Source organism: Bombina bombina, chromosome 4 (genome assembly GCF_027579735.1).
Source record: "Bombina bombina isolate aBomBom1 chromosome 4, aBomBom1.pri, whole genome shotgun sequence".
Taxonomy (NCBI): domain Eukaryota; kingdom Metazoa; phylum Chordata; class Amphibia; order Anura; family Bombinatoridae; genus Bombina; species Bombina bombina.
In genome coordinates this window covers 875,649,443-875,675,946 of record NC_069502.1, presented here as the reverse complement: position 1 = coordinate 875,675,946, position 26,504 = coordinate 875,649,443, and the positions used below count along the sequence as shown (strand labels likewise).

General features: G+C 41.9%; 1 protein-coding gene across 2 annotated transcripts in view; it reads right to left on the bottom strand.

The window, feature by feature from the left end:
- Positions 1-26,504, bottom strand: part of LOC128657396 (zinc finger protein OZF) — a 243,339-nt gene that overhangs the window by 200,315 nt on the left and 16,520 nt on the right. For both annotated transcript variants that reach the window (XM_053711729.1, XM_053711730.1), the window contains one exon: positions 2,353-2,457. In XM_053711729.1, the coding sequence (XP_053567704.1) occupies positions 2,353-2,457 (105 nt within the window). The remainder of the gene's footprint in view (positions 1-2,352; positions 2,458-26,504) is intronic.

Here is a 26,504-nt window from a genome sequence, read left to right as displayed (position 1 = left end):
TACAATACTTCTATCCCATATTTGGCTACGCTTCAACATATCACAGAATTGGCTGTGCATGAGCCTTTAAATAATACACTACACTTGGAAAACAGCATAATAATGCTTCATCAGATGTGAGTACAAGCTTGGTGGGTTATTTTGTTTTAGATAAATACTTCTCACACAATATTGCACTATTTTTGTTTTTTATTTGCTTTTTTTGTGGAGAAACGTCACTAAGAAGACACTTTAAAGTACTTGATTTTGGATTACAGGTGAAACACGAAAAATTAGAATATCGTGCAAAAGTTCATTTATTTCACTAATGCAACTAAAAAGGTGAAACTAATACATGAGATAGACTCCTTACATGCAAAGCAAGATAATTCAAGCTGTGATTTGTCATAATTGTGATGATTATAGCTTACAGCTAATGAAAACCCCAAATCCACAATCTCAGAAAATTAGAATATTACATGCAATCAATAAAATAAGGATTGTACATACCTGTAGAACAATATCGGACCTCTGAAAAGTATAAGCATGCATACTGTATGTACTCAGTACTTGGTTTGGGCCCCTTTTGCAGCAATTACTGCCTCAATGCGGCGTGGCATGGAAGCTATCAGCCTGAGGCACTGCTGAGGTGTTATGGAAGACCAGGATGCTTCAATAGCGGTCTTCAGCTCTTCTGCATTGTTCGGTCTCATGTCTCATCTTTCTCTTGGCAATGACCCATAGATTCTCTCTGGGGTTCAGGTCAGGTGAGTTTGGACTTAATGAAGCACAGTGGACCAACACCAGCAGATGACATGGCTCCCCAAATAAACACAGACTGTGGAAACTTCACACTGGACTTCAAGCATCTTGCAGTGTGTGCCTCTCCACTCTTCCTCCATACTCTGGGTCCTTGGTTTCCAAATGAGATGCAAAATGTGCTCTCATCAGAAAAGAGGACTTTTGACCACTGAGCAACAGACCAGGTCTGTTTTTCTTTAGCCCAGGTAAGACGCTACTGACGTTGTTTGATGTTCAGGAGTGGCTTGACAAAAGGAATACGACATTTGAAGCCCATGTCCAGGATCCGTCTGTGTGTGGTGGCTCTTGTGAAAGTCCCCAACACTTTTAAATGGCCTTTTCCGGACAATCCTCTCAAGGCTGCGGTCATCCCTGCTGCTTGTGCACCTTTTTCTTCCACACTTTTCCCTTCCACATAACTTTCTATTAATGTGCTTTGATACAGCACTTTGGGAACATCCAACTTATTTTGCAATTACCTTTGGAGGCTTTCCCTCCTTATGGAGGGTGTCAATACTTGTTTTCTGCACAAATGTCAGGTCAGCAGTCTTTCCCATGATTGTGATTACCACTGAACCAGACAGAGACCATTTAAAGGCTCAGGAACCATTTGCAGGTGTTATGGCTTAATTAGCTGATTAGAGTGGGACACTTTGAGCCTAGAATATTGCACCTTTTCACAATATTCTAATTTTCTGAGATTGTGGATTTGGGGTTTTCATGAGCTGTAAGCCATAATCATCAAAATTATGACAAATCACGGCTTGAACTATCTTGCTTTGCATGTAATGAGTCTATCTCATATATTAGTTTCACCTTTTAAGTTGCATTAGTGAAATAAATTAACTTTTGCACGATATTCTAATTTTTCGAGTTTCACCTGTATGTATGTATATATATATATATATATATATATATATATATATATATATATATATATATATATATATACACACACTTTATTAATTCACATTATTTTTCACTTATATTGATTTTTGTGATTTTTTTTTTTTAATTTCACTATTTGTATTGTATACATGCACACTTACCTGTAACTCACACACATCATACGTGCACACTTACCTGTAACTCACACCCCTCATACATGCACACTTACCTGTAACTCACACCCCTCATACACGCACACTTACCTGTAAATCACACCCCTCATACATGCCCACTTACCTGTAACTCACACCCCTCATACACGCACACTTACCTGTAACTCACACCCCTCATACACGCACACTTACCTGTAACTCACACCCCTCATACACGCACACTTACCTGTAACTCACACCCCTCATACACGCACACTTACCTGTAACTCACACCCCTCATACACGCACACTTACCTGTAACTCACACCCCTCATACACGCACACTTACCTGTAACTCACACCCCTCATACACGCACACTTACCTGTAACTCACACCCCTCATACACGCACACTTACCTGTAAATCACACACACATCATACTTGAACACTTACCTGTAAATCGCACACACCATATATGCACACTCACATTCCACACACACTTACCTGTAACTCACATCTCACACATGCTCACCTGAGCTGATACTGTCAATGGTTTCCTCATCTTGGTCTCCCACCTGACACGTCAAAACAAGATCTTCTATTATCTCTTCTTTCACTACATCAGAGTAATCGTTATCTGTGCAAATAAAGCAGATTCAGCTTTTATATCCCATGATCAAGCTTTATAAACTTTAGCATAAAACAGTTTGTGTATTTCCCAGACAGACAACAGCAGCAAATACACACTGGTGCTTTCCCTCTGTGCTTTTACATTTTCGCTTAAAGGAATAGGAAAGTCAATATTAAACTTGCATGATTCAGACAAAGCATGCAATTTTAGGACCCTTTTAAATTCACTTCTATTTTCAAAATGTGCTTTGTTCTCTTTGTATCCCTTGTTGAAAAAGAATATGCACATATCCTACACTAGTGGGAGCTTGCAGTTGATTGGTGCCTGCACACATTTGTCTCTTGTGATTGGCTAACTAGATGAGTTCATCTAGCTGCAAGTAGTACAATGATGTTCCTTTAGCAAAGGATAACAAAATAATGTAGCAAATTTTATAAAATAAATAAATTGAAAAGTTATATAACATTGTATGTTCTACCCAAAACATGAAAGAACATTTTGAAGTTTCCTATCCCTTTAAATGATCAGTAAACACTAGATAATTACAAGATTTTATGTAGTCTTGCAATAAATGAACATACTAGGTGAGGCTGATTTGTATTGGAATACATTAACACATTGTTGGCTGCAATTGTTTTTTTGTTTTTTTTATCAGCAGCAAGTCTGGAGTTGTTAGTGGAGTAGGCAAGGCAAGTCACTTTCATTAGGTTATGTCCCCCTTAAAGTGGCAATAGCAAACCCTATTTATATTAAAATTTCAAAGTGTTTACTGTCCCTTTAAAACCTTTCCTGGGCTGTGATCTGCGATATTCAGGCCTAGACTGAGCATTGGGCACACCAGGTATTTGCCTTAGTTCCGCTAATCTAGCAGGTCTTGTTGTGTGCTTTATACTGTATATATTACTGGCAGGCAGGCTGTACACTGGGTGCTAGTCTATAGTGAATTTTATGCAAACTTCATCTGCATACAGCTGGCGAGACAAAATGAGTGAGACCAGCTTGTTTAAAATGCTTAGAAAATTTCACAAGACTTGGGAGAGAGCTCCAGACATACAGTGGGAACACCCCTGTTCAGCCCAGGGAACAGCCCTCTCCCTCCCACTTTTTGGAAGAGTCCGTTTTAGTTTACAATGCGATGTGCAAAGTAAATTGTATATATATATATATATATATATATATATATATATATATATATATATATATATATATATATATGTTAGAAAAAAGGAGGGGCACCTGCGCTAAAAACTCTAACACTTGGTGAGTAATGGCTATTTTTGCAACAATAGTAGTAATAGTGATATATGTGCGTGCTGCCTCTGATACAGTGTACCCGTGTCACTGTTAGGAATGTGGATGGAAAAGAGAAAATCAAAAAAGGGCGCACAGCTAGGCACTAGAATAAAAATTGACTATTAGTAAAGTAGGTATGTAGTTTTCAGACCTATGTGGTTATAGTAACAGGATAATAAAAATAATAATAATAATGTCCTTGGATTGTTATTGTATTCTAAAGAGTTCAGTAATGTGCTTTAGAATATTCGACACTTCTTTGTCTGAGGTGAGTGGATTTGTGCTTACCAGAGGTAACCTCAATCATATGAGGTAAGTTGTAGACTTGTCTGGGTTAGAGATGTTTCTTTGGCTCTTGTCCAGTCGATTTTGCTTTGTTCTTTGCTGTAGGAATCTTTCCTTTGTTGAAACCCTTTGGGATCTTTGTTTCCAGGTGGCTCCTGGCAGCAGTATGTTGTTTTGAATGAAAATCTTGGACTCTCTTGTATCGTTTGTTGAAAGGCAATGGAAAATCCTGGACTCTCTTTTTCTTCTTGGTAATGAGAATCTGGGTTGTCTCAGGTGTTCATATCGATTGAGATGGAATAAGAAAAGAAAACAAGAACATAGTGTGATAACGTTTAAATAAAAAAGCTCTTTTTAATTAGAACTAAGTAAATGTGCTTACATCAAATGCCCTCAATCAGAGTATGAGGTAAGTAATAGACATTGATTAAGTATTTCGATCTCCTGGTCAGTGCTCTGGTTGGCTGCAGTACAAAGATTGCCCAATGCAGTATTTGAATTTAAAATACAGTGTAGTGTATTTTAAATTCAAATACTGCATTGGGCAATCTTTGTACTGCAGCCAACCAGAGCACTGACCAGGAGATCGAAATACTTAATCAATGTCTATTACTTACCTCATACTCTGATTGAGGGCATTTGATGTAAGCACATTTACTTAGTTCTAATTAAAAAGAGCTTTTTTATTTAAACGTTATCACACTATGTTCTTGTTTTCTTTTCTTATTCCATCTCAATCGATATGAACACCTGAGACAACCCAGATTCTCATTACCAAGAAGAAAAAGAGAGTCCAGGATTTTCCATTGCCTTTCAACAAACGATACAAGAGAGTCCAAGATTTTCATTCAAAACAACATACTGCTGCCAGGAGCCACCTGGAAACAAAGATCCCAAAGGGTTTCAACAAAGGAAAGATTCCTACAGCAAAGAACAAAGCAAAATCGACTGGACAAGAGCCAAAGAAACATCTCTAACCCAGACAAGTCTACAACTTACCTCATATGATTGAGGTTACCTCTGGTAAGCACAAATCCACTCACCTCAGACAAAGAAGTGTCGAATATTCTAAAGCACATTACTGAACTCTTTAGAATACAATAACAATCCAAGGACATTATTATTATTATTTTTATTATCCTGTTACTATAACCACATAGGTCTGAAAACTACATACCTACTTTACTAATAGTCAATTTTTATTCTAGTGCCTAGCTGTGCGCCCTTTTTTGATTTTCTCTTTTCCATCCACATATATATATATATATATACACACAAACTATTATCCTAATTTGTTACTGAAGTGTAACAAAACTCTCATATCATGCAGTGCTGTATTGCACTGGGCTTGTCTCTCCTTCATATATAGAAATGAGAGAGATCTCACAGTGCTGGGAAAGTCCGCCCTTTTTCTTTTGAATATTCAGTGAGTTCAGCCTCTATGAAATATGAACTGCAATTTCTCTCCAAGCTGGAGAACCTTTGAAAATCAGGGCCTTAGAGAGAACATTTATTTCTTATCTCTCCTACCCCCCTGTGCCTGAACACTGTTATCTATATGGCCCATGTGTACTTTCTGACTCTGTGTTAAAAAGAGATTTAAAAAGCATGTGATAAAAGGCAGCCCTCAAAGGCTTAGAAATTAGCATATGAGCCTGCCTATGTTTAGTTTAAACTAAGAATACCAAGAGAAAAATTTGATGATAAAAGTAATTTGGAAAGTTGATTAAAAACAGAATTTATGTTTACCTGATAAATTTCTTTCTCCTACGGTGTGTCCGGTCCACGGCTTCATCCTTACTTGTGGAATATTCTCTTCCCGTACAGGAAATGGCAAAGAGAGCACACAGCAAAAGCTGTCCATATAGCCCCCCCTCTGGCTCTGCCCCCCAGTCATTCGACCGACGGTTAGGAGAAAAAGGAGAAACTATAGGGTGCCGTGGTGACTGTAGTGTACAGAAATAAAAATTTTAAACCTGACTAAAAGCCAGGGCGGGCCGTGGACCGGACACACCGTAGGAGAAAGAAATTTATCAGGTAAACATAAATTCTGTTTTCTCCTACATTGGTGTGTCCGGTCCACGGCTTCATCCTTACTTGTGGGAACCAATACCAAAGCTTTAGGACACGGATGAAGGGAGGGAACAAGTCAGGTAACCTAAACGGAAGGCACCACAGCTTGCAAAACCTTTCTCCCAAAAACAGCCTCCGAAGAAGCATAAGTATCGAATTTGTAAAATTTGGCAAAAGTATGCAGAGAAGACCAAGTCGCTGCCTTACAGATCTGATCAACAGAAGCCTCGTTCTTGAAGGCCCATGTGGAAGCCACAGCTCTAGTAGAGTGAGCTGTAATTCGTTCAGGAGGCTGCCGTCCGGCAGTCTCATAAGCCAATCGGATGATGCTTTTAGAATTTTAAAGCACGGACCACATCTAGGTTGTGTAACAAACGTTCCTTCTTCGAAACTGGATTCGGACACAGAGAAGGAACAACTATTTCCTGGTTAATATTCCTGTTGGAAACCACTTTTGGAAGAAAACCAGGCTTGGTACGTAAAACTACCTTATCTGTATGGAATACCAGATAGGGTGAAGTACACTGCAAAGCAGACAATTCAGAAACTCTTCTAGCAGAAGAAATAGCAGCCAAAAACAGAACTTTCCAAGATAGTAACTTAATATCTATGGAATGTAAGGGTTCAAACGGAACCCCTTCTAGAACTGAAAGAACTAAGTTTAGACTCCATGGAGGAGTCATAGGTCTGTAGACAGGCTTGATTCTGACTAACACCTGTACAAACGCCTGTACATCTGGCACGGCTGCCAGACGTTTGTGCAACAAAACAGACAGAGCAGATATCTGTCCTTTTAGAGAACTAGCTGACAAACCTTTATCCAAACCCTCTTGGAGAAAAGAAAGTATCCTAGGAATTTTAATTTTACTCCAAGAGAATCCCTTGGATTCGCACCAACGGATTTATTTTTGCCATATCTTATGGTAAATTTTCCTAGTCACAGGTTTTCTGGCTTGAACCAGAGTATCTATAACTGAATCTGAAAACCCACGCTTAGATAAAATCAAGCATTCAATTTCCAAGCAGTCAGTTGCAGAGAGACTAGATTTGGATGTTCGAATGGACCTTTTACTAGAAGATCCTGTCTCAAAGGTAGCTTCCATGGTGGAGCCGATGACATATTCACCAGGTCTGCATACCAGGTCCTGCGTGGCCATGCAGGAGCTATTAGAATCACGAGGCCTTCTCCTGTTTGATCCTGGCTACAAGCCTGGGAAGGAGAGGGAACGGTGGAAACACATAAGCTAGATTGAACGACCAAGGCGCCACCAATGCATCCACTAGCGTTGCCTTGGGATCCCTGGATCTGGACCCGTAACGAGGAACCTTGGAGTTCTGACGAGACGCCATCAGATCCATATCTGGAATGCCCCATAGTTGAGTTAACTGGGCAAAGACCTCCGGGTGGAGTTCCCACTCCCCCGGATGGAAAGTCTGATGACTCAAATAATCCGCCTCCCAGTTGTCTACTCCTGGGATGTGAATTGCAGATAGATGGCAGGAGTGATCCTCCGCCCATTTGATAATCTTGGATACCTCTCTCATCGCCAAGGAACTCTTTGTTCCCCCCTGATGATTGATGTACGCTACAGTCGTCATGTTGTCCGACTGAAATCTTATGAATCTGGCCTTCGCTAGTTGAGGCCAAGCCAGGAGCGCATTGAATATCGCTCTCAGTTCCAAAATGTTTATCGGGAGAAGAGACTCTTCCCGAGACCATAGACCCTGAGCTTTCAGGGAGTCCCAGACCGCGCCCCAGCCTAAGAGACTGGCGTCGGTCGTGACAATGACCCACTCTGGTCTGCGGAAACTCATTCCCTGAGACAGGTGATCCTGAGTCAACCACCAGCGGAGTGAGTCTCTGGTTACCTGGTCTACTTGAATCTGGGGAGACAAGTCTGCATAATCCCCATTCCACTGTTTGAGCATGCACAGTTGCAATGGTCTTAGATGAATTCGAGCAAAAGGAACCACGTCCATTGCTGCAACCATTAATCCTATTACTTCCATGCACTGAGCTATGGAAGGCTGAGGAATAGATTGAAGAACTTGACAAGCATTTAGAAGCTTTAACTTTCTGACCTCTGTCAGAAAAATCTTCATTTCTACAGAATTTATTATTGTTCCCAGAAAAGGAACCCTTGTGGACGGGGACAGGGAACTCTTTTCTATGTTCACCTTCCACCCGTGAGACCTGAGAAAGGCTAAAACAATGTCTGTATGAGCCCTTGCTTTGGAAAGGGACGACGCTTGGATTAGAATGTCGTCTAGGTAAGGTGCTACAGCAATGCCCCTCGGCCTTAGAACCGCTAGAAGGGACCCTAGCACCTTTGTGAAAATTCTGGGAGCAGTGGCTAAACCGAATGGAAGAGCCACGAACTGGTAATGTTTGTCCAGAAAGGCGAACCTCAGGAAATGATGATGATCTTTGTGGATAGGAATATGCAGGTGCGCATCCTTTAAGTCCACGGTAGTCATATATTGACCCTCCTGGATTGTTGGTAAAATCGTCCGAATGGTTTCCATTTTGAATGATGGAACTCTGAGGAATTTGTTTAGAATTTTTAAATCCAGAATTGGTCTGAAAGTTCCCTCTTTTTTGGGAACTACAAACAGGTTTGAGTAAAAACCCAGACCTTGTTCCGCTGTTGGAACTGGGTGTATCACTCCCATCTTTAATAGGTCTCCTACGCAATGTAAGAATGCCTGTCTCTTTATCTGGTCTGAAGATAAGCGAGACATGTGGAACCTTCGCCTTGGAGGAAGTTCCTTGAACTCTAGAAGATACCCCTGAGAGACTATTTCTAGTGCCCAGGGATCTGGAACATCTCTTGCCCAAGCCTGAGCAAAGAGAGAAAGTCTGCCCCCTACTAGATCCGGTCCCGGATCGGGGGCTACCCCTTCATGCTGTCTTGGTAGCAGCAGCAGGCTTCTTGGCCTAATTACCCTTGTTCCAGCCTTGCAATGGTTTCCATGCTGGTTTAGGCTGGGAAGCGTTACCCTCTTGTCTAGAGGCTGCAGAGTTAGGAGCCGGTCCGTTCCTGAAATTGCGAAAGGAACGAAAATTAGATTTGTTCTTAGCCTTGAAAGGCCTATCCTGTGGGAGGGCATAGCCCTTTCCCCCAGTGATGTCTGAAATAATCTCCTTCAATTCTGGCCCGAAAAGGGTCTTACCTTTGAAAGGAATATTAAGCAATTTCGTTTTGGACGACACATCCGCCGACCAAGATTTTAGCCAAAGCGCCCTGCGCGCCACTATTGCAAAACCTGAATTTTTCGCCGCTAATTTTGCCAATTGAAAAGCGGCATCCAAAATAAAGGAATTAGCCAACTTTAGTGCGTGAATTCTGTCCATGACTTCATCATATGGAGTCTCCTTTTGGAGCGAATTTTCTAGTTCCTCGAACCAAAAAGACGCCGCCGTGGTGACAGGAATAATGCACGAAATTGGTTGAAGAAGGAAACCTTGCTGAACAAATATCTTTTTAAGCAATCCTTCCAATTTTTTATCCATAGGATCTTTGAAAGCGCAACTGTCCTCAATAGGAATAGTTGTGCGCTTGGCTAACGTTGAAACTGCCCCCTCTACCTTAGGGACCGTTTGCCATGCGTCCCTTCTGGGGTCGACAATGGGGAACATTTTCTTAAATATAGGAGGTGGAACAAAAGGGACACCTGGCTTCTCCCACTCCTTAGTCACTATGTCCGCCACCCTCTTGGGTATTGGAAAAGCATCAGCGTGCACTGGGACCTCTAAGAATTTGTCCATTTTGCACAACTTCTCTGGAATCACCAAAGAATCACAATCATCAAGAGTAGCTAGCACCTCCTTAAGCAGGGCGCGGAGATGTTCTAGCTTAAATTTAAATGCCACGATATCAGGTTCTGCCTGCTGAGAAATTTTTCCTGAATCAGAAATTTCTCCCTCAGACAGACCCTCCCTCACTGCCAACTCAGATTGATGTGAGGGTATAACAGATAAATTATCGTCAGCGCCAACTTGCTCATCCTCTGTATTTAAAACTGAGCAATCACGCTTTCTGGGAAATGCTGGCAGTTTGGATAAAAGATTTGCTATAGAATTATCCATTATTGCTGTTAATTGCTGCATAGTAACAAGCATTGGCGCGCTAGATGTACTAGGTATCGCCTGCGCGGGCAAAACTGGTGTTGACACAGAAGGAGAGGATGATGAGCTATCCCCACTACCTTCATTTGAAGAATCATCTTGGGCAACCTTATTAAATGTGACAGTACTGTCCTTACTTTGTTTGGACGCCATGGCACAATTTGCACATACATTTAAAGGGGGAACCCCCTTGGCTTCCATACACACAGAACATATGCTATCTGAAGGTACAGACATGTTAGACAGAATTTGGCAGGCTATTAATGCAATAAAAACGATTTTAAACAAAACCGTTACTGTCTCTTTAAATAATAAAAAGAGCACACTTTATTTCTGAATGTTCGAAAAACTATCAAGGAAATATCCGATCTTTATAAAATTTACACCCCAGTGTCTTAATGCTTTGAAAGTATTGCACACCAAATTTCAAGTCTCTAAACCCTTAAATGAGCAAACCGGAGCTAATAGTTCAATTTACCGGTTTAAACACACTACAGTCCCTGCCACAGACTTTGCTGTGGCTTTTACCTTCCTTAGGGGTTATTCACCACAGAAATAAAGCCTTCCTGAGTCAGTTTCTCAGCCACAGGACCCTCTCACATGAAGCTGCATGCACTGCCTTTAGAAGTAACTGCGCAACTGAGGCGAGAAAATGAGGCCTCCTCCCTCTGCATACCAGAGTGAAGGGGCCTTTCTGACTAGATTAGGCGTCTAAACAACTGCCAGGCGTAATTAAACGTCCCAAAAGTGTTTCAAAGTTCACAAAACACTCCAAATGTCATATAAATATGATATAAACAAACCAGTCTTGGACTTCCGGTGGGCGGGCACTGGTAACGGACGCATCTGGAAGAGCTCCGTTATCGGATCCTAGTATTAGGCAGCAATTACCGTTAAAAGCAGCCCATAAAGCCTACATCCTTGGCAGAGGGACCCTAACCCCTGTCCGGACGCGCAAAGGCAAGGAGATTTTGCAACTTCTCCCCCACCGGAGCGCAGACAAGCAAAGAGTGGGAACGGAGGAGCAGGAGTCAGAACGGCTCAACTACTGCAGGACTCATTTCAACTCCTCTGAATGCGGCAGCTGCTAAGGGGAATAGCCGAAAAGATACTGGAGAGAAGCCAGTAGTTGTGAGGCTGCAGTAGGAGCTAAACAACGGAGGTCAGTAGTGCCGTGGCGGCCATTTTCCCTACACGCAGCAAACTTTCCCTCTTAGTGTCACATCAGCCTGTCACTGCTGTTTAACAGCGGTGCAAAGTATACGCAGCACACTAATAATAGGCTCTTGGGGTGTGGAGAGAAGAGTTAGCCCCTTCAGTGTAACTAGTGTGGTGTGGTGGGAAATGTTTTAAGAACACAGCACAGGACCAAAAGATTATCGGCACAGCCCCTTCCATACACACAGGTGAAGCAGCATAACACAGTTCCTGTGGGGAACAAGGGAGATAAGACTTTTATTGCTGGGCCATTTATTAATTGTCTGGAGGAATAGAAGGGAAGACCAAGCCCCCTGTGTGATCTAAATAAAGTGAGTGTCACCATTCTTACTGACATCTTTAGCCCCCTGTGGGCAACAGGCGATATGAGGAGATAAACTCTGAGAGGCCCGCCCCAAGACACCCCCCCCCAGAAACTCTCCTGAGCTATCTACTGTCCTGACTTGATCCCTGCAGACCGTAAGATCTTAAGAAGTGGTGCTGGTCCTGTTGCTGGGACACCTTTTGTCTGTATGCAAAAATATTACACTCCATATAATAAAAGAACTGATAACATGTCCAAGCAACGCCAGCACGACAGACGGCAAAAAAGCCAAGCTGAAGTGCACACACCGCCTGCGGCGGTGATGGAGCTTTCCGATCCTTTACCACAAGACACCCACCCAATAGTTTCACAGCTGTCTGCTTTATTCCTACCAAAAATTGAGCAATTACAAACGGGACTAGACACCTTATCCTCAGATTTTAAGATCTTTTCTGCACGACTAAACTCAGTGGAGCAAAAGGTAGCAGACGCAGAGGTGCAGCAGAGGGAATCAGCGCTAGACATCACGCAACTACAACGCCAAAATAAAGCTTTAATGTCTAAAGTAGAGGATCTGGAAAATAGATCCCGGCGGAACAACATCCGAGTGGTGGGGTTACCTGAAATGGTTCCAGGTTCTGCGCTAATGGAATTTGCAGAAAAAGAGATCCCGAAACTTCTGGGTATGGCTGAATCAGATATCCCATGTGTCGCAGAAAGAGCGCACCGCGTGGGTCCTCCACCACCTAACAATGGGCAGAAAACCTTAGCCAGGCAATTGATGATCAAATATCTCAACTTCAAGGACAAAACCCTTATCCTTAAAGCCTACAGACAAACAAAGGAACTAGTCTATGAAGGATCCAGAATACACCTGTTTCAAGATTACTCAGCTGAAGTAGCAAGAAAGCGCAGAGAATCCTCTCCCTATTGTAGGGAACTTTTGGAAAAAGGTGAATCAGTGTCCCTCTTGTACCCAGCAAGACTCAAGCTACAGACCCCTCAGGGTCCGAAATGTTTTGAATCTACTACGCAACTGCGTGCTTTCATGGCATCACGACACCCATGCAGAATGGATCAAAATGAAGCAGACGGAATAGAGGAGGAAGAGGCTCCTTGAAGCCACGGCAACATTTTCTATGTAATATAAACTGCGTGGGATCCATGATCCTTCGCTAAAATTGTTGGAGTTTATTAATCTTGTTTGCAGGGACATGATAGAGGACTGGAGGCTGAGGACATACCTGAAACATGATGTCTATGGGTATTGCCCAGGACATCATCTCATATCCTTTTTTGAAATATAGTGGGGGGGGTTCATCGTTCATTATTGATTGCTTGTTCTGTTGTGTTATTGCATTGCTTCTTTGTTCACTGTTACTGTACCGTTGAACTGTTTTCTCCTTTGTTCCTTTTTCTCCCAACTGGGTGATATCGCTTTCCCAAAAATACGCACTGCACCTTATTTCTGACTGCTAAGAATTATTAACTGATTTTGTCTTCCTTAGCTGTTTGAGATTCGGCATAACTCAAATCCTTGTTGTTCCTAAAGGGAAAAGACCCCAAGGTGTCAGAACCGTAAGTAGTGAAAGAGAACACACACACAAACATTTGAAACATAGCTCACAGGTGGCATTGGGCCAGTATATTGTAGTAGTCTCTAATACAAGGGTCGTCCCATAGGGGCCCCCGCCTTCCACTAACCTTGAAGATGGGGCTACACATTATCTCATGGAACGTGGGAGGAATCACATCCCCATTGAAAAGAAAGGCTATATTGAAATATCTGAAATCTAGAAAAGCAGACATAGCGATCCTCCAAGAAACCCATTTGAAACCCATAGAGCACCAAAAGTTGAAACAGGGATGGGTAGGGGAGATCATTTACACTAAATATGAGAGCAGCAGAGCTAGGGGGGTAGCAATCCTCTTTCGCAAGAATCTAGATTACAACATAACCCACACCGTGTTAGATCCCCAGGGACGATACATTTTACTCAAGCTCACAGTTGACGGAACTCCAATGCTCTTGGGTGGAGTCTATGGACCCCACACACACAAAGCAGCCTTCTGGAGCGAACTTAGAGTACAATTACTGCAAGTTGCTGATGTCCCAATAGTCCTAGGTGGAGATTACAATATTGCACCGCAGACCCCTGCGGACAGATTTCATAATCCGCTACACCCACAGTTAGCTCGTAACACGAATCTCAATGCTAGGAGAGATACAAATCTACTTTGTAGGTTCCGAAATGCACTTCTCCTCACTGACATCTGGAGGGATAGGAACCCGGAGGTCAAGAGTTTTACGTGTGCCACCCCGGCAAAAGACACTATCACGCATTGATTATTTTCTGATTTCTGGGTCCATGAACTCCAGGGTCAGGGACACGGGAATAGATGACCCAGTTCTCTCAGACCATGCCCCAATTACATTAAAGTTACAACTAGGGGCAGTCAGACCTTTCAGTACCAGATGGTTATTCCCTAAGTATCTGATGCACGATGACAACTTTAGGAAGCATCTTATAGGGGAGTGGCTAGCGTATGCTGAAACAAATCAGGGACATAGGGGCAATCCAGTACTGTTCTGGGAGGCAGCCAAGGCAGTGCTGAGAGGCTCTACGACGACTTATGTCATTAATTTCAAAAAGAAAAAGCAGGTCAGGGAAGAGCTGTTGCTTAAACAACTTTTGAATGCCAGAAATAGATACTTACGCAACCCTACGACAGTGAACAAACTCAAATATCATGACACCAAAGCGCACAGAGACACATACTTAACTCAAAACGCAGCATGGGATGCCACAAGACTGCAGGCCAGGTACTACCGCTATGGTAATAAGACAGGAAAGATGCTGGCTAGACTGACCAAACTAAATAGAGGTAGTAACACAATACCGGCCATTAAATACAATGACAAGGTTTATACCGACACAACAGGGATGAGAGGGTATTTACACAATTCTACTCAAAATTGTACACCACGCGTGAGGTAGAAACAAACATTCGGGAAAATTTCTGGAGAGATATTCCCCTAGCCACATTAACGGAACCCCAGCAACAAGCGCTAAGCGCAAGCATAGCCCCAAGTGAGGTATTTGCCTCTATAGGGAAGCTTCCTCTGGACAAAGCCCCGGGTCCTGACGGCCTACCTGGGGAGTTCTATAAGATACTTGGGCAAGAAATAGCTGATCCATTGACCATGTTGTTTAATGGTATTCTACAAGGTGAAGCCAACTTGTCGCAGAGATTCACAGAAGCAAATATCAGTTTGATTCTCAAACCGGATAGAGACTGCTTGGCCCCGGAATCTTATCGCCCGATTTCATTAATGAATTCGGATGATAAATTGTTCACGAAAATTCTAGCAGATAGGCTTGCGATAGTACTCCCTAACCTCATACATGAAAATCAGACGGGATTTGTGAAAGGTAGATCTTCAGTAATCAACGTGCGCACCCTACAGTTCTTGCTCACCCATTATTGGGATAGAGCAAGTAAAAATCGGGTACCACAACGGGTCGAAGCATGTGCACTGCTAGTAGACGCGGAAAAGGCCTTCGATAAGGTCCTATGGAGTCACTTGTTTTATACTCTGGAACGATTTGGGATAACTGGGAACTTCGCGAGAGCTTTAGAAGCAATGTATACTAGCCCACAGGCTGCGATAATGGTGAACGGCATGCCATCCCAACCATTTGCCTTGAGTAGAGGAACGAGGCAGGGCTGCCCGCTCTCGCCTCTTTTGTTTGATCTGGCGTTAGAGCCTCTCGCCGTGAAGATCAGACATACTACAAAAGGCCTCAAAATAGGAGACAAGACATTACATTTGTCACTTTTTGCGGATGACATGGTGTTGTACATCCAGGACCCCAGACTAAATATTCCACTACTTATGGATATTATTAAAGACTTTGGCCTTATCTCTGGCTACAGAGTCAACACTGATAAAACGGAGCTAATATGGTTATCTTATGCTAACGATATACCTGACCTCCACTACGACCTCCAAAGATAGCGGGGACTATCTTTAAATATCTGGGAGTCAAACTCTCGCGGGATCCGGCGAATTGGTACAATATAAATTACGCACCCCTGAAAAAAGGGGCCTCGGATCTAACCAAGCACTGGGTGGGATTACCATTGACTGTTTCAGGCAGGATAGCCCTCATCAAAATGGTTTTATTTCCCAAGTTGCTCTACGTAATGCAAATGTTGCCACTACTTATACACAAGAAGGACTTGCTTTATTGGAAGTCACTTTTTATGTCCTTCATTTGGGCTAGGAAAAAACACAGAATTCACTCCAGTAGAATGATGAGCACAGTTCCCTCGGGAGGTATGGCGGTCCCAAATGTTGAGCTATATTGCTGGGCGGCACAGGCGAAATACGTCCTAGACTGGCTAACGGGAAATAGTCATTTCACAATCCCAGAACTGGAGCGGCATGTGGTTCAGCCATGGTCGCTTTCTGCTCTTCCACATCTTAAGGCTGATAAGCTAGATAAGTTTCTGTTACACTATCCCCTCATGTCGCAGCCTCTACAGGCTTGGAGAAAATTGTGCAGTAAGTTGAAATGTAGCCATGAAATCTCGAAGTACATACCCTTACAGGGGAATCCACATTTCGTGCCAGGCATAACCACGCAGACATTCAAGACCTGGAAGTCCTTGGGACTAGACAGAGTATCCAAGATGTTGGAGGGTACTGGGAAAACTATATGTACTTTCTCACAACTTCAAACGACTTACAACCTACCACGTACGCACCATTTTGCCTACCTTCAGGCTAGGCACTACGCCTTGGAGTTGGTTAACTCAGAGAATTTCCCTGAAACTAACAGTGGTGTTCATCAACTCTGCAGTATATACTCTCAGGGTTGCACTTCCATCTCCCCAATATACAGGACATTGTTGGCCCCCACTAACGGACACACCCTGGAATACCTGGGGGAAAAATGGACAGGGATTCTGAATGCTCCTATAGCCAAAGTACAGATTCAAAATAGCATTGAAAATGTTCGGAAGGCCACCCTGGCGATGAACATTAGAGAATCTCACACAAAAATCTTGCAGTCAGCCTACGTGACTCCCAACCAATACAGAAAATGGGAAAGGGATCACACGGGGAACTGTCCGAAGTGCTCTAAGGCACAGGCGACCTTGTTGCATATGCTATGGGAGTGCCCCGGACTGAAGAAGTTCTGGGGGATGATTTGTTATTGGTTACGTTCCCTAAACGTACAAGTGGCTACGCTTACACCGCAAATGGTAATATTCCTAGATACACCTGAACTGCCCAGAAGTAAGACAGCTTTCCTACACAATGTCATCCTCCAAGCGAGGAAAATGATTCTGAGATACTGGATAGATAGACGTGCACCAACCCTATCGCAGTTAAAAAGTGAGATACATACACAGCTGATACACGAACAGGTAGACACTATGGGGGATATAGCAAATCGTACGGCACGTTTCATGAGAAAATGGGACACTTATCTACACTCACTACATGCCTCACAACTGGCGAGAATTCTATACCCCATACGCAATTCCGAATATCTGTTGGAAGCTCAGTTGCGAGGAGAATGGAAGGTAGATTTTGCAGACAGTAAATAGAGAGATGTCGCTTCCTTAGTGGAAGGTGTGACGGGAATCAGGCGGGGGGGACTGACACCCTGGGGGAGAAAGAGTAGCCGGCTGGCTGAGTAATAGGTTACATAAGGGAGGAGGGGGGGAAAAGGGGGGGAAAATTAAAAAACTGTGAGAGATATGTCATGCTGATGTAAGACCAATTGATAAATCAATGCTAGTTTGATATTCTGTAACAATATTATATGTTATGTTATCCTTGATGATCTCTGACTCCCCAGGATTAGGGGAATGTTTTCTTCCTCTTTTGTTTTGATTCATGTTATGTCTCTTCACAGAATAAATAAAGAATTTAAAAAAAAAAAATATGATATAAACAAATCGATTTAGCCCACAATAGTGTCAACCAGCATAGAGCCCAATTTATAAGCCTTAATTCTGTTACTGAGTCTAAGAAAATGGCTTACCGATCCCATAAGGGAAAACTGACAGTCTTCTAGCATTACTATGTCTTGTTAGAAAAGAGACTGGTCATACCTGGAGCAGATAAGTCTGCAAACTGTTCCCCCCAACTGAAGTTCTCTGGTTTCAACAGTCCTGCGTGGGAACAGCAATGGATTTTAGTTACTGGTGCTAAAATCATACTCCTCTTTTAACAGAACTCTTCATCACTTTCTGTTGTAGAGTAAATAGTACAAACCGGCACTATTTTAAAATAACAAACTCTTGATAGAAGAAATAAAACTACAACTAACACCACATACTCTTTACCATCCCCGTGGAGATGCTACTTGTTCACAGCGGCAAAGAGAATGACTGGGGGGCGGAGCCAGAGGGGGGGCTATATGGACAGCTTTTGCTGTGTGCTCTCTTTGCCATTTCCTGTAGGGGAAGAGAATATCCCACAAGTAAGGATGAAGCCGTGGACCGGACACACCAATGTAGGAGAAATTAAAAGTCCTATCTGAATAATACAAGTTTAATTTATACTAGACTGTCCCTTTAAGATTTAGCACAAAACAATGCTAAATTTAAGACAATAGATAATAAACAGGCAGGGATGATCACACAGTCATGTGATCAGGGGGCTGGAAGAAGGTTCTTAGATACAAGGTAATCACAGAGGTAAAAAGTATATTAATAGAACTGTGTTGGTTATGCAAAACTGGGGAATGGGTAATAAAGGGATTATCTATCTTTTAAAACAATAACAATTCTATGGTAGACTGTCCCTTTAAGTAAAGTGAATCCAGATTTAAGATATCAAATTATAGATACCATCTTAATGTACTGCAATAAATTTCAGTCTGTACACTGATTGGCTGATGGCAAGTAGGTGCACTGATAAATATTGCTGGGATCTCTTAATGAAAGAATGATCTCAGGAAAGGCTGTATGACAATGGCCTCCTACAAACGATAGATTCATATAGAGAGAGCATTCCTGAGCCTACCTCAGTATGCATTCATGATAAGCACTGCTGCCATGTATAGAGCATGCTGCTGTGCGTACCTCAGTATGCTCTCATGACAAGCACTGCTGTAGTATATATAGCACGCTCCTGAGTCTACCTCTGCATGGTCTCATGACAAGTACTGCTGCCATATATACAGCACACTCCCTGTGCCTACCTCAGTATGGTCTCATGACAGTACTGCTGCCATGTATAGAGCATGCTCCCGTGCATACCTCAGTATGCTCTCATGACAAGCACTGCTGCAGTATATATAGCACGCTCCTGAGTCTACCTCAGCATTGTCTCATGACAAGTACTGCTGCCATGTATAGAGCATGCTCCTGTTCATACCTCTGTACGCTCCTGAACCTACCACAGTATGCTCTCATAACAAGCACTGCTACCATAAATACAGCACTCTCCTGTGTCTACCTCAGTATGCTCTCATAACAAGCACTGCTGCTATATGTAGAGCACGCTCCTGAACCTACCTCAGTATGCTCTCATAACAAGCACTGCTACCATAAATACAGCACTCTCCTGTGTCTACCTCAGAATGCTCTCATAACAAGCACTGCTGCTATATGTAGAGCACGCTCCTGAACCTACCTCTGTATGCTCTCATAACAAGCACTACTGCCATATATAGAGCACACTCCTGAACCTACCTCAGTATGCTCTCATGACAAGCACTGCTGCTATATGTAGAGCACGCTCCTGAGCCTACCTCAGTATGCTCTCATAACAAGCACTGCTGCTATATGTAGAGCACGCTCCTGAACCTACCACAGTATGCTCTCATAACAAGCACTGCTGCCATATATAGAGCACGCTCCTGAACCTACCTCAGTATGCTCTCATAACAAGCACTACTGCCATATATAGAGCACGCTCCTGAACCTACCTCAGTGTGCTCTCATAACAAGCACTGCTGCTATATATAGAGCACACTCCTGAACCTACCTCAGTATGCTCTCATGACAAGCACTGCTGCTATATATAGGAGCACGCTCCTGATACTACCTCAGTATGCCCTCATGATAAATACTGCTGCTATATATAGAGCACACTCCTGATACTACCTCAGTATGCTCTCAAGATAAACACTGCTGCTATATATAGAGCACGCTCCTGAACCTACCTCAGTATGCTCTCATTATAAACACTGCTGCTATATATAGAGCACATTCCTGATACTACCTCAGTATGCTCTCATGACAAGCACTTCTGCCATATGTAGAGCACGCTCCTGTACCTACCTCAGTATGCTCTCATGATAAACACTGCTGCTATATATAAAGCACACTCCTGATACTACCTCAATATGCTCTCATGATAAACACTGCTGCTATATATAGAGCACGCTCCTGAACCTAAGTCAGTATGCTCTCATTATAAACACTGCTGCTATATATAGAGCACACTCCTGATACTACCTCAGTATGCTCTCATAATAAACACTGCTATTATATATAGAGCACACTCCTGATACTACCTCAGTATGCTCTCATGGTAAACACTGCTGCTATATATAGAGCACGCTCCTGAACCTACCTCAGTATGCTCTCATGGTAAACACTGCTGCTATATATAGAGCACGCTCCTGAACTTACCACAGTATGCTCTCATGATAAACACTGCTGCTATATATAGAGCACACTCCTGATACTACCTCAGTATGCTCTCATGATAAACACTGCTGCTATAGAGCATGTTCCTGATACTACCTCAGTATGCTCTCATGGTAAACACTGCTGCTATATATAGGGCACGCTCCTGATACTACCTCAGTATTGCTCTCATGGTAAACACTGCTGCCATATGTAGAGCACGCTCCTGATACTACCTCAGTATGCTCTCATGGTAAACACTGTTGCTATATATAGAGCACGCACCTGATACTACCTCAGTATGCTCTCATGATAAACACTGCTGCTATATATGGAGCACACTCCTGATACTACCTCAGTATGCTCTCATGGAAAGAAACAGTTTAAATAGAAGAGATGAATAGAAACGGTAAATTTGATCATATAAATATATTGGATTTCTGTTCAAACAAACAATGTATCTGAACCATGAAAGTTGAATTTTGACTTCTGTGTCCCTTTAATATGTTTATGTGTTTTGTTATAATGCAGAACATAGACAGACAATATATAGTTTTATTTTCCTTTTTATTATGAGCAGATATTTTAAGGACATTATTAGATACAGCTGTGATTAAAAGGACACAAACTGCTGGATAAAACAACTGGGGGGCAGGAGAAGCTCTGCATCTATACACAAGGAGCCGCCATCTTGAATCTCAGGTATCTCTGCACTCTGTGACAGAAGCGCTTGCAGATTTACAGGCCAGTGATACCGCCGGCTGTTTGTCAGCTGTATTGTGCACTTCAGGTTAGCGTGTATGACAGAGCTGGTGCTTTGCTTTTTGCAGTGGCTGCATTGCTCTATAATATTCATGTGAGCTTTTTTTTTACAAGTTTTTTTTTACTTTTAAACTATGAATAACAATTTGCAAAAATGTAAACCTCACACCCTGTATTGTGTGTGCTCATCTGAAGTGCACAATAAAGTAAGTGTCCTTAGCTTAAAGCATATTGGTGAACTCCCCTTAAAGGGATAGGAAGCCTTAAAAATGTATTTCATGGTTCGGCTAGAACATACAATTTCAAACAACTTTCCAATTTACTTCTATCATCAAATTTGCTTCATTCTCTTGACTTTCCTATCCCTTTAATGAGATACATTTCCCAAGGAAAAAAATTGGCTTTTAAAAAAAATAAATTGCTTGAGCCTTGTAATATTAGTGAAGCATTTTATAGAATCTCTGCAAACCAGAGAGCTTTAGAGAATCAGGACATTTGTGTTTAATGCAGATGGATTAAACACATAATTAAAATCAGCTCCAGAGCAGCAATGCACTACTGGGAGCTAGCGTTATACACCTGGTGAGCCAATAACAAAAGACAAAATGTGGGTAGCTACCGATCACCAGCTAGCTCCCAGTAGTTTACTGCTACTGAGTGTATGTACATTTCCTTTTCAACAAAGGAAACCAAGAAAACAAATTACATGCTCTCTCTCACTGGTTTTCAAACCTGTCCTCAGGCCTCCCTAACAGGCCAGATTTTGAGGCTATCTGAACTAGAGCACAGGTAAAATGACCAGCTGCTAAGTAAACATGGTACAATTTTAAACAACTGCTATATATAGGGCACGCTCCTGATACTACCTCAGTATGCTCTCATGGTAAACACTGCTGCTATATATAGAGCACGCTCCGTATACTACCTCAGTATGCTCTCATGATAAACACTGCTGCTATATATAGAGCACACTCCTGATACTACCTCAGTATGCTCTCATGATAAACACTGCTGCTATATATAGAGCACGCTCCGTATACTACCTCAGTATGCTCTCATGATAAACACTGCTGCTATATATAGAGCACGCTCCGTATACTACCTCAGTATGCTCTCATGATAAACACTGCTGCTATACATAGAGCACGCTCCCTATACTACCTCAGTATGCTCTCATTATAAACACTGCTGCTATATATAGAGCACGCTCCTGATACTACCTCAGTATGTTCTCATGATAAACACTGCTGCTATATATAGAGCACGCTCCTGATACTGCCTCAGTATTGCTCTCATGATAAACACTGCTGCTATATATAGAGCACACTCCTGATACTACCTCAGTATGTTCTCATAATAAACACTGCTGCTATATATAGAGCACGCTCCCTATACTACCTCAGTATGCTCTCATTATAAACACTGCTGCTATATATAGAACACGCTCCTGATACTACCTCAGTATGTTCTCATGATAAACACTGCTGCTATATATAGAGCACGCTCCTGATACTGCCTCAGTATTGCTCTCATGATAAACACTGCTGCTATATATAGAGCACACTCCTGATACTACCTCAGTATGCTCTCATGATAAACACTGCTGCTATATATAGAGCACGCTCCCTATACTACCTCAGTATGCTCTCATTATAAACACTGCTGCTATATATAGGACACACTCCTGATACTACCTCAGTATGTTCTCATGATAAACACTGCTGCTATATATAGAGCACGCTCCTGATACTGCCTCAGTATTGCTCTCATGATAAACACTGCTGCTATATATAGAGCACGCTCCTGATACTACCTGAGTATGCTCTCATGATAAAGACTGCTGCCATATATAGAGCACATGCATGATACTACCTCAGTATGTTCTCATGATAAACACTGCTGCTATATATAGGGCACACTCCTGATACTACCTCAGTATGTTCTCATGATAAACACTGCTGCTATATATAGAGCACGCTCCTGATACTACCTCAGTATGTTCTCATGATAAACACTGCTGCTATATATAGAGCACACTCCTGATACTACCTCAGTATGTTCTCATGATAAACACTGCTGCTATATATAGAGCACACTCCTGATACTACCACAGTATGCTCTCATGGTAAACACTGCTGCTATATATAGAGCACACTCCTGATACTACCTCAGTATGCTCTCATGATAAACACTGCTGCTATATATAGAGCACACTCCTGATACTACCTCAGTATGCTCTCATGATAAACACTGCTGCTATATATAGAGCACGCTCCTGATACTACCTCAGTATGCTCTCATGATAAACACTGCTGCTATATATAAAGCACGCTCCTGATACTACCTCAGTATGCTCTCATGATAAACACTGCTGCTATATATAGAGCACGCTCCTGATTCTACCTCAGTATGTTCTCATGATAAACACTACTGCTATATATAGGGCATGCTCTTGATACTACCTCAGTATGCTCTCATGATAAACACTGCTGCTATATATAGGGCACGCTCCTGATACTACCTCAGTATGCTCTCATGATAAACACTGCTGCTATATATAGAACACACTCCTGATACTACCTCAGTATTGCTCTCATGATAAACACTGCTGCTATATTTAGAGCACACTCCTGATACTACCTCAGTATGTTCTCATGATAAACACTGCTGCTATATATAGAGCACGCTCCTGAACCTACCTCAGTATATTCTCATCACAAGCACTACTGCCATATGTAGAGCACGCTCCTGAACCTACCTCAGTATGCTCTCATGATAAGCACTGCTGCTATATATAGAGCATGCTCTTGATACTACCTCAGTATGTTATCATGGTAAACACTGCTGCTATATATAGAGCACACTCCTGATACTACCTCAGTATTGCTCTCATGGTAAACACTGCTGCTATATATAGAGCACACTCTTGATACTACCTCAGTATGCTCTCATGATAAACACTACTGCCATATGTAGAGCACGCTCCTGATACTACCTCAGTATTCTCTCATGGTAAACACTGCTGCTATATATAAAGCACACTCCTGATACTACCTCAGTATGCTCTCATGATAAACACTGCTGCTATATATAGAGCACACTCCTGATACTACCTCAGTATTGCTCTCATGGTAAACACTGCTGCTATATATAGAGCACACTCCTGATACTACCTCAGTATTGCTCTCATGGTAAACACTGCTGCTATATATAGAGCACACTCCTGATACTACCTCAGTATTGCTCTCATGGTAAACACTGCTGCTATATATAGAGCACACTCTTGATACTACCTCAGTATGCTCTCATGGTAAACACTGCTGCTATATATAGAGCACACTCCTGATACTACCTCAGTATTGCTCTCATGGTAAACACTGCTGCTATATATAGAGCACACTCCTGATACTACCTCAGTATTGCTCTCATGGTAAACACTGCTGCTATATATAGAGCACACTCCTGATACTACCTCAGTATTGCTCTCATGGTAAACACTGCTGCTATATATAGAGCACACTCTTGATACTACCTCAGTATGCTCTCATGGTAAACACTGCTGCTATATATAGAGCACGCTCCTGATACTACCTCAGTATGCTCTCATGGTAAACACTGCTGCTATATATAGAGCACGCTCCTGATACTACCTCAGTATTGCTCTCATGGTAAACACTGCTGCTATATATAGAGCACGCTCTTGATACTACCTCAGTATGCTCTCATGGAAAGAGACAAAGTTTAAATAGAAGAGATTAATAGAAACGGTAAATTTAATCATATAAATATATTGGATTTCTGTTCAAACCATGAAAGTTGAATTTTGACTTCTGTGTCCCTTTAATATGTTTATGTGTTTTGTTATAACGCAGAACATAGACAGACAATATATAGTTTTATTTTCCTTTTTATTATGAGCAGATATTTTAAGGACATTATTAGATACAGCTGTGATTAAAAGGACACAAACTGCTGGATAAAACTACTGGGGGGCAAGAGAAGCTCTGCATCTATACACAAGGAGCCGCCATCTTGAATCTCAGGTATTTCTGCACCCTGTGACAGAAGCGCTGCAGCTTTACAGGTCAGTGATACCGCCGGCTGTTTGTCAGCTGTATTGTGCACTTCAGGTTAGCGTGTATGACAGAGCTGGTGCTTTGCTTTTTGCAGTGGCTGCATTGCTCTATAATATTCATGTGAGCTTTTTTTCTACAAGTGTTTTTTTACTTTTAAACTATGAATAACAATTTGCAAAAATGTAAACCTCACACCCTGTATTGTGTGTGCTCATCTGAAGTGCACAATAAAGTAAGTGTCCTTAGCTTAAAGCATATTGGTGAACTCCCCTTAAAGGGATAGGAAGCCTTAAAAATGTATTTCATGGTTCGGCTAGAACATACAATTTCAAACAACTTTCCAATTTACTTCTATTATCAAATTTGCTTCATTCTCTTGACTTTCCTATCCCTTTAATGAAAAAAAAAAAAAATTGCTTGAGCCTTGTAATATTAATGAAGCATTTTATAGAATCTCTGCAAACCAGAGAGCTTTAGAGCATCAGGACATTTGTGTTTAATGGAGATGGATTAAACACATAATTAAAATCAGCAATGCACTACTGGGAGCTAGCGTTATACACCTGGTGAGCCAATAACAAAAGACAAATGTGTGTAGCCACCGATCACCAGCTAGCTCCCAGTAGTTTACTGCTACTGAGTGTATGCACATATCCTTTTCAACAAAGGAAACCAAGAGTACAAATTACATGCTCTCTCTCACTAGTTTTCAAACCTGTCCTCAGGCCTCCCTAACAGGCCAGATTTAGAGGATATCTGAACTTGAGCACAGGTAAAATGATCAGCTGCTAAGTAAACATGGTACAATGTTAAACAACCATTTACTTTTTCTTTGTTCTATTGGTATCTTTTGTTGAAAATCAGGACCGTACATGTGTCTGGAACACTATATGGCAATATTATTTCAAGAATGTTATCCATATGCAAGAGCACTAAATGGCAGCACTATTGCCCATCATCTAGTGCTCCAGATACCTACCTAGGTATCGCTTCCGCAAAGAATATCATTGGAACAAAGCTAATTTTCATAATAGAAGTAAATAGGAAACGTTTAAAAATGGTATTCTCTGTCTGAATCACAAAAGAACATTTTTTTGGATTTCATATCCCTTTAAATGCCGCTTAGAACAAACTTCTGTACAACACCAGCACACTACTGACTGTTATGTGCCTTTAATGGCAACAGAACAGATTCTGTGTTCGTTAATGTAGCGTTCCCAGGTGTACAGTATTTAACCAGACCGTTCAAAAT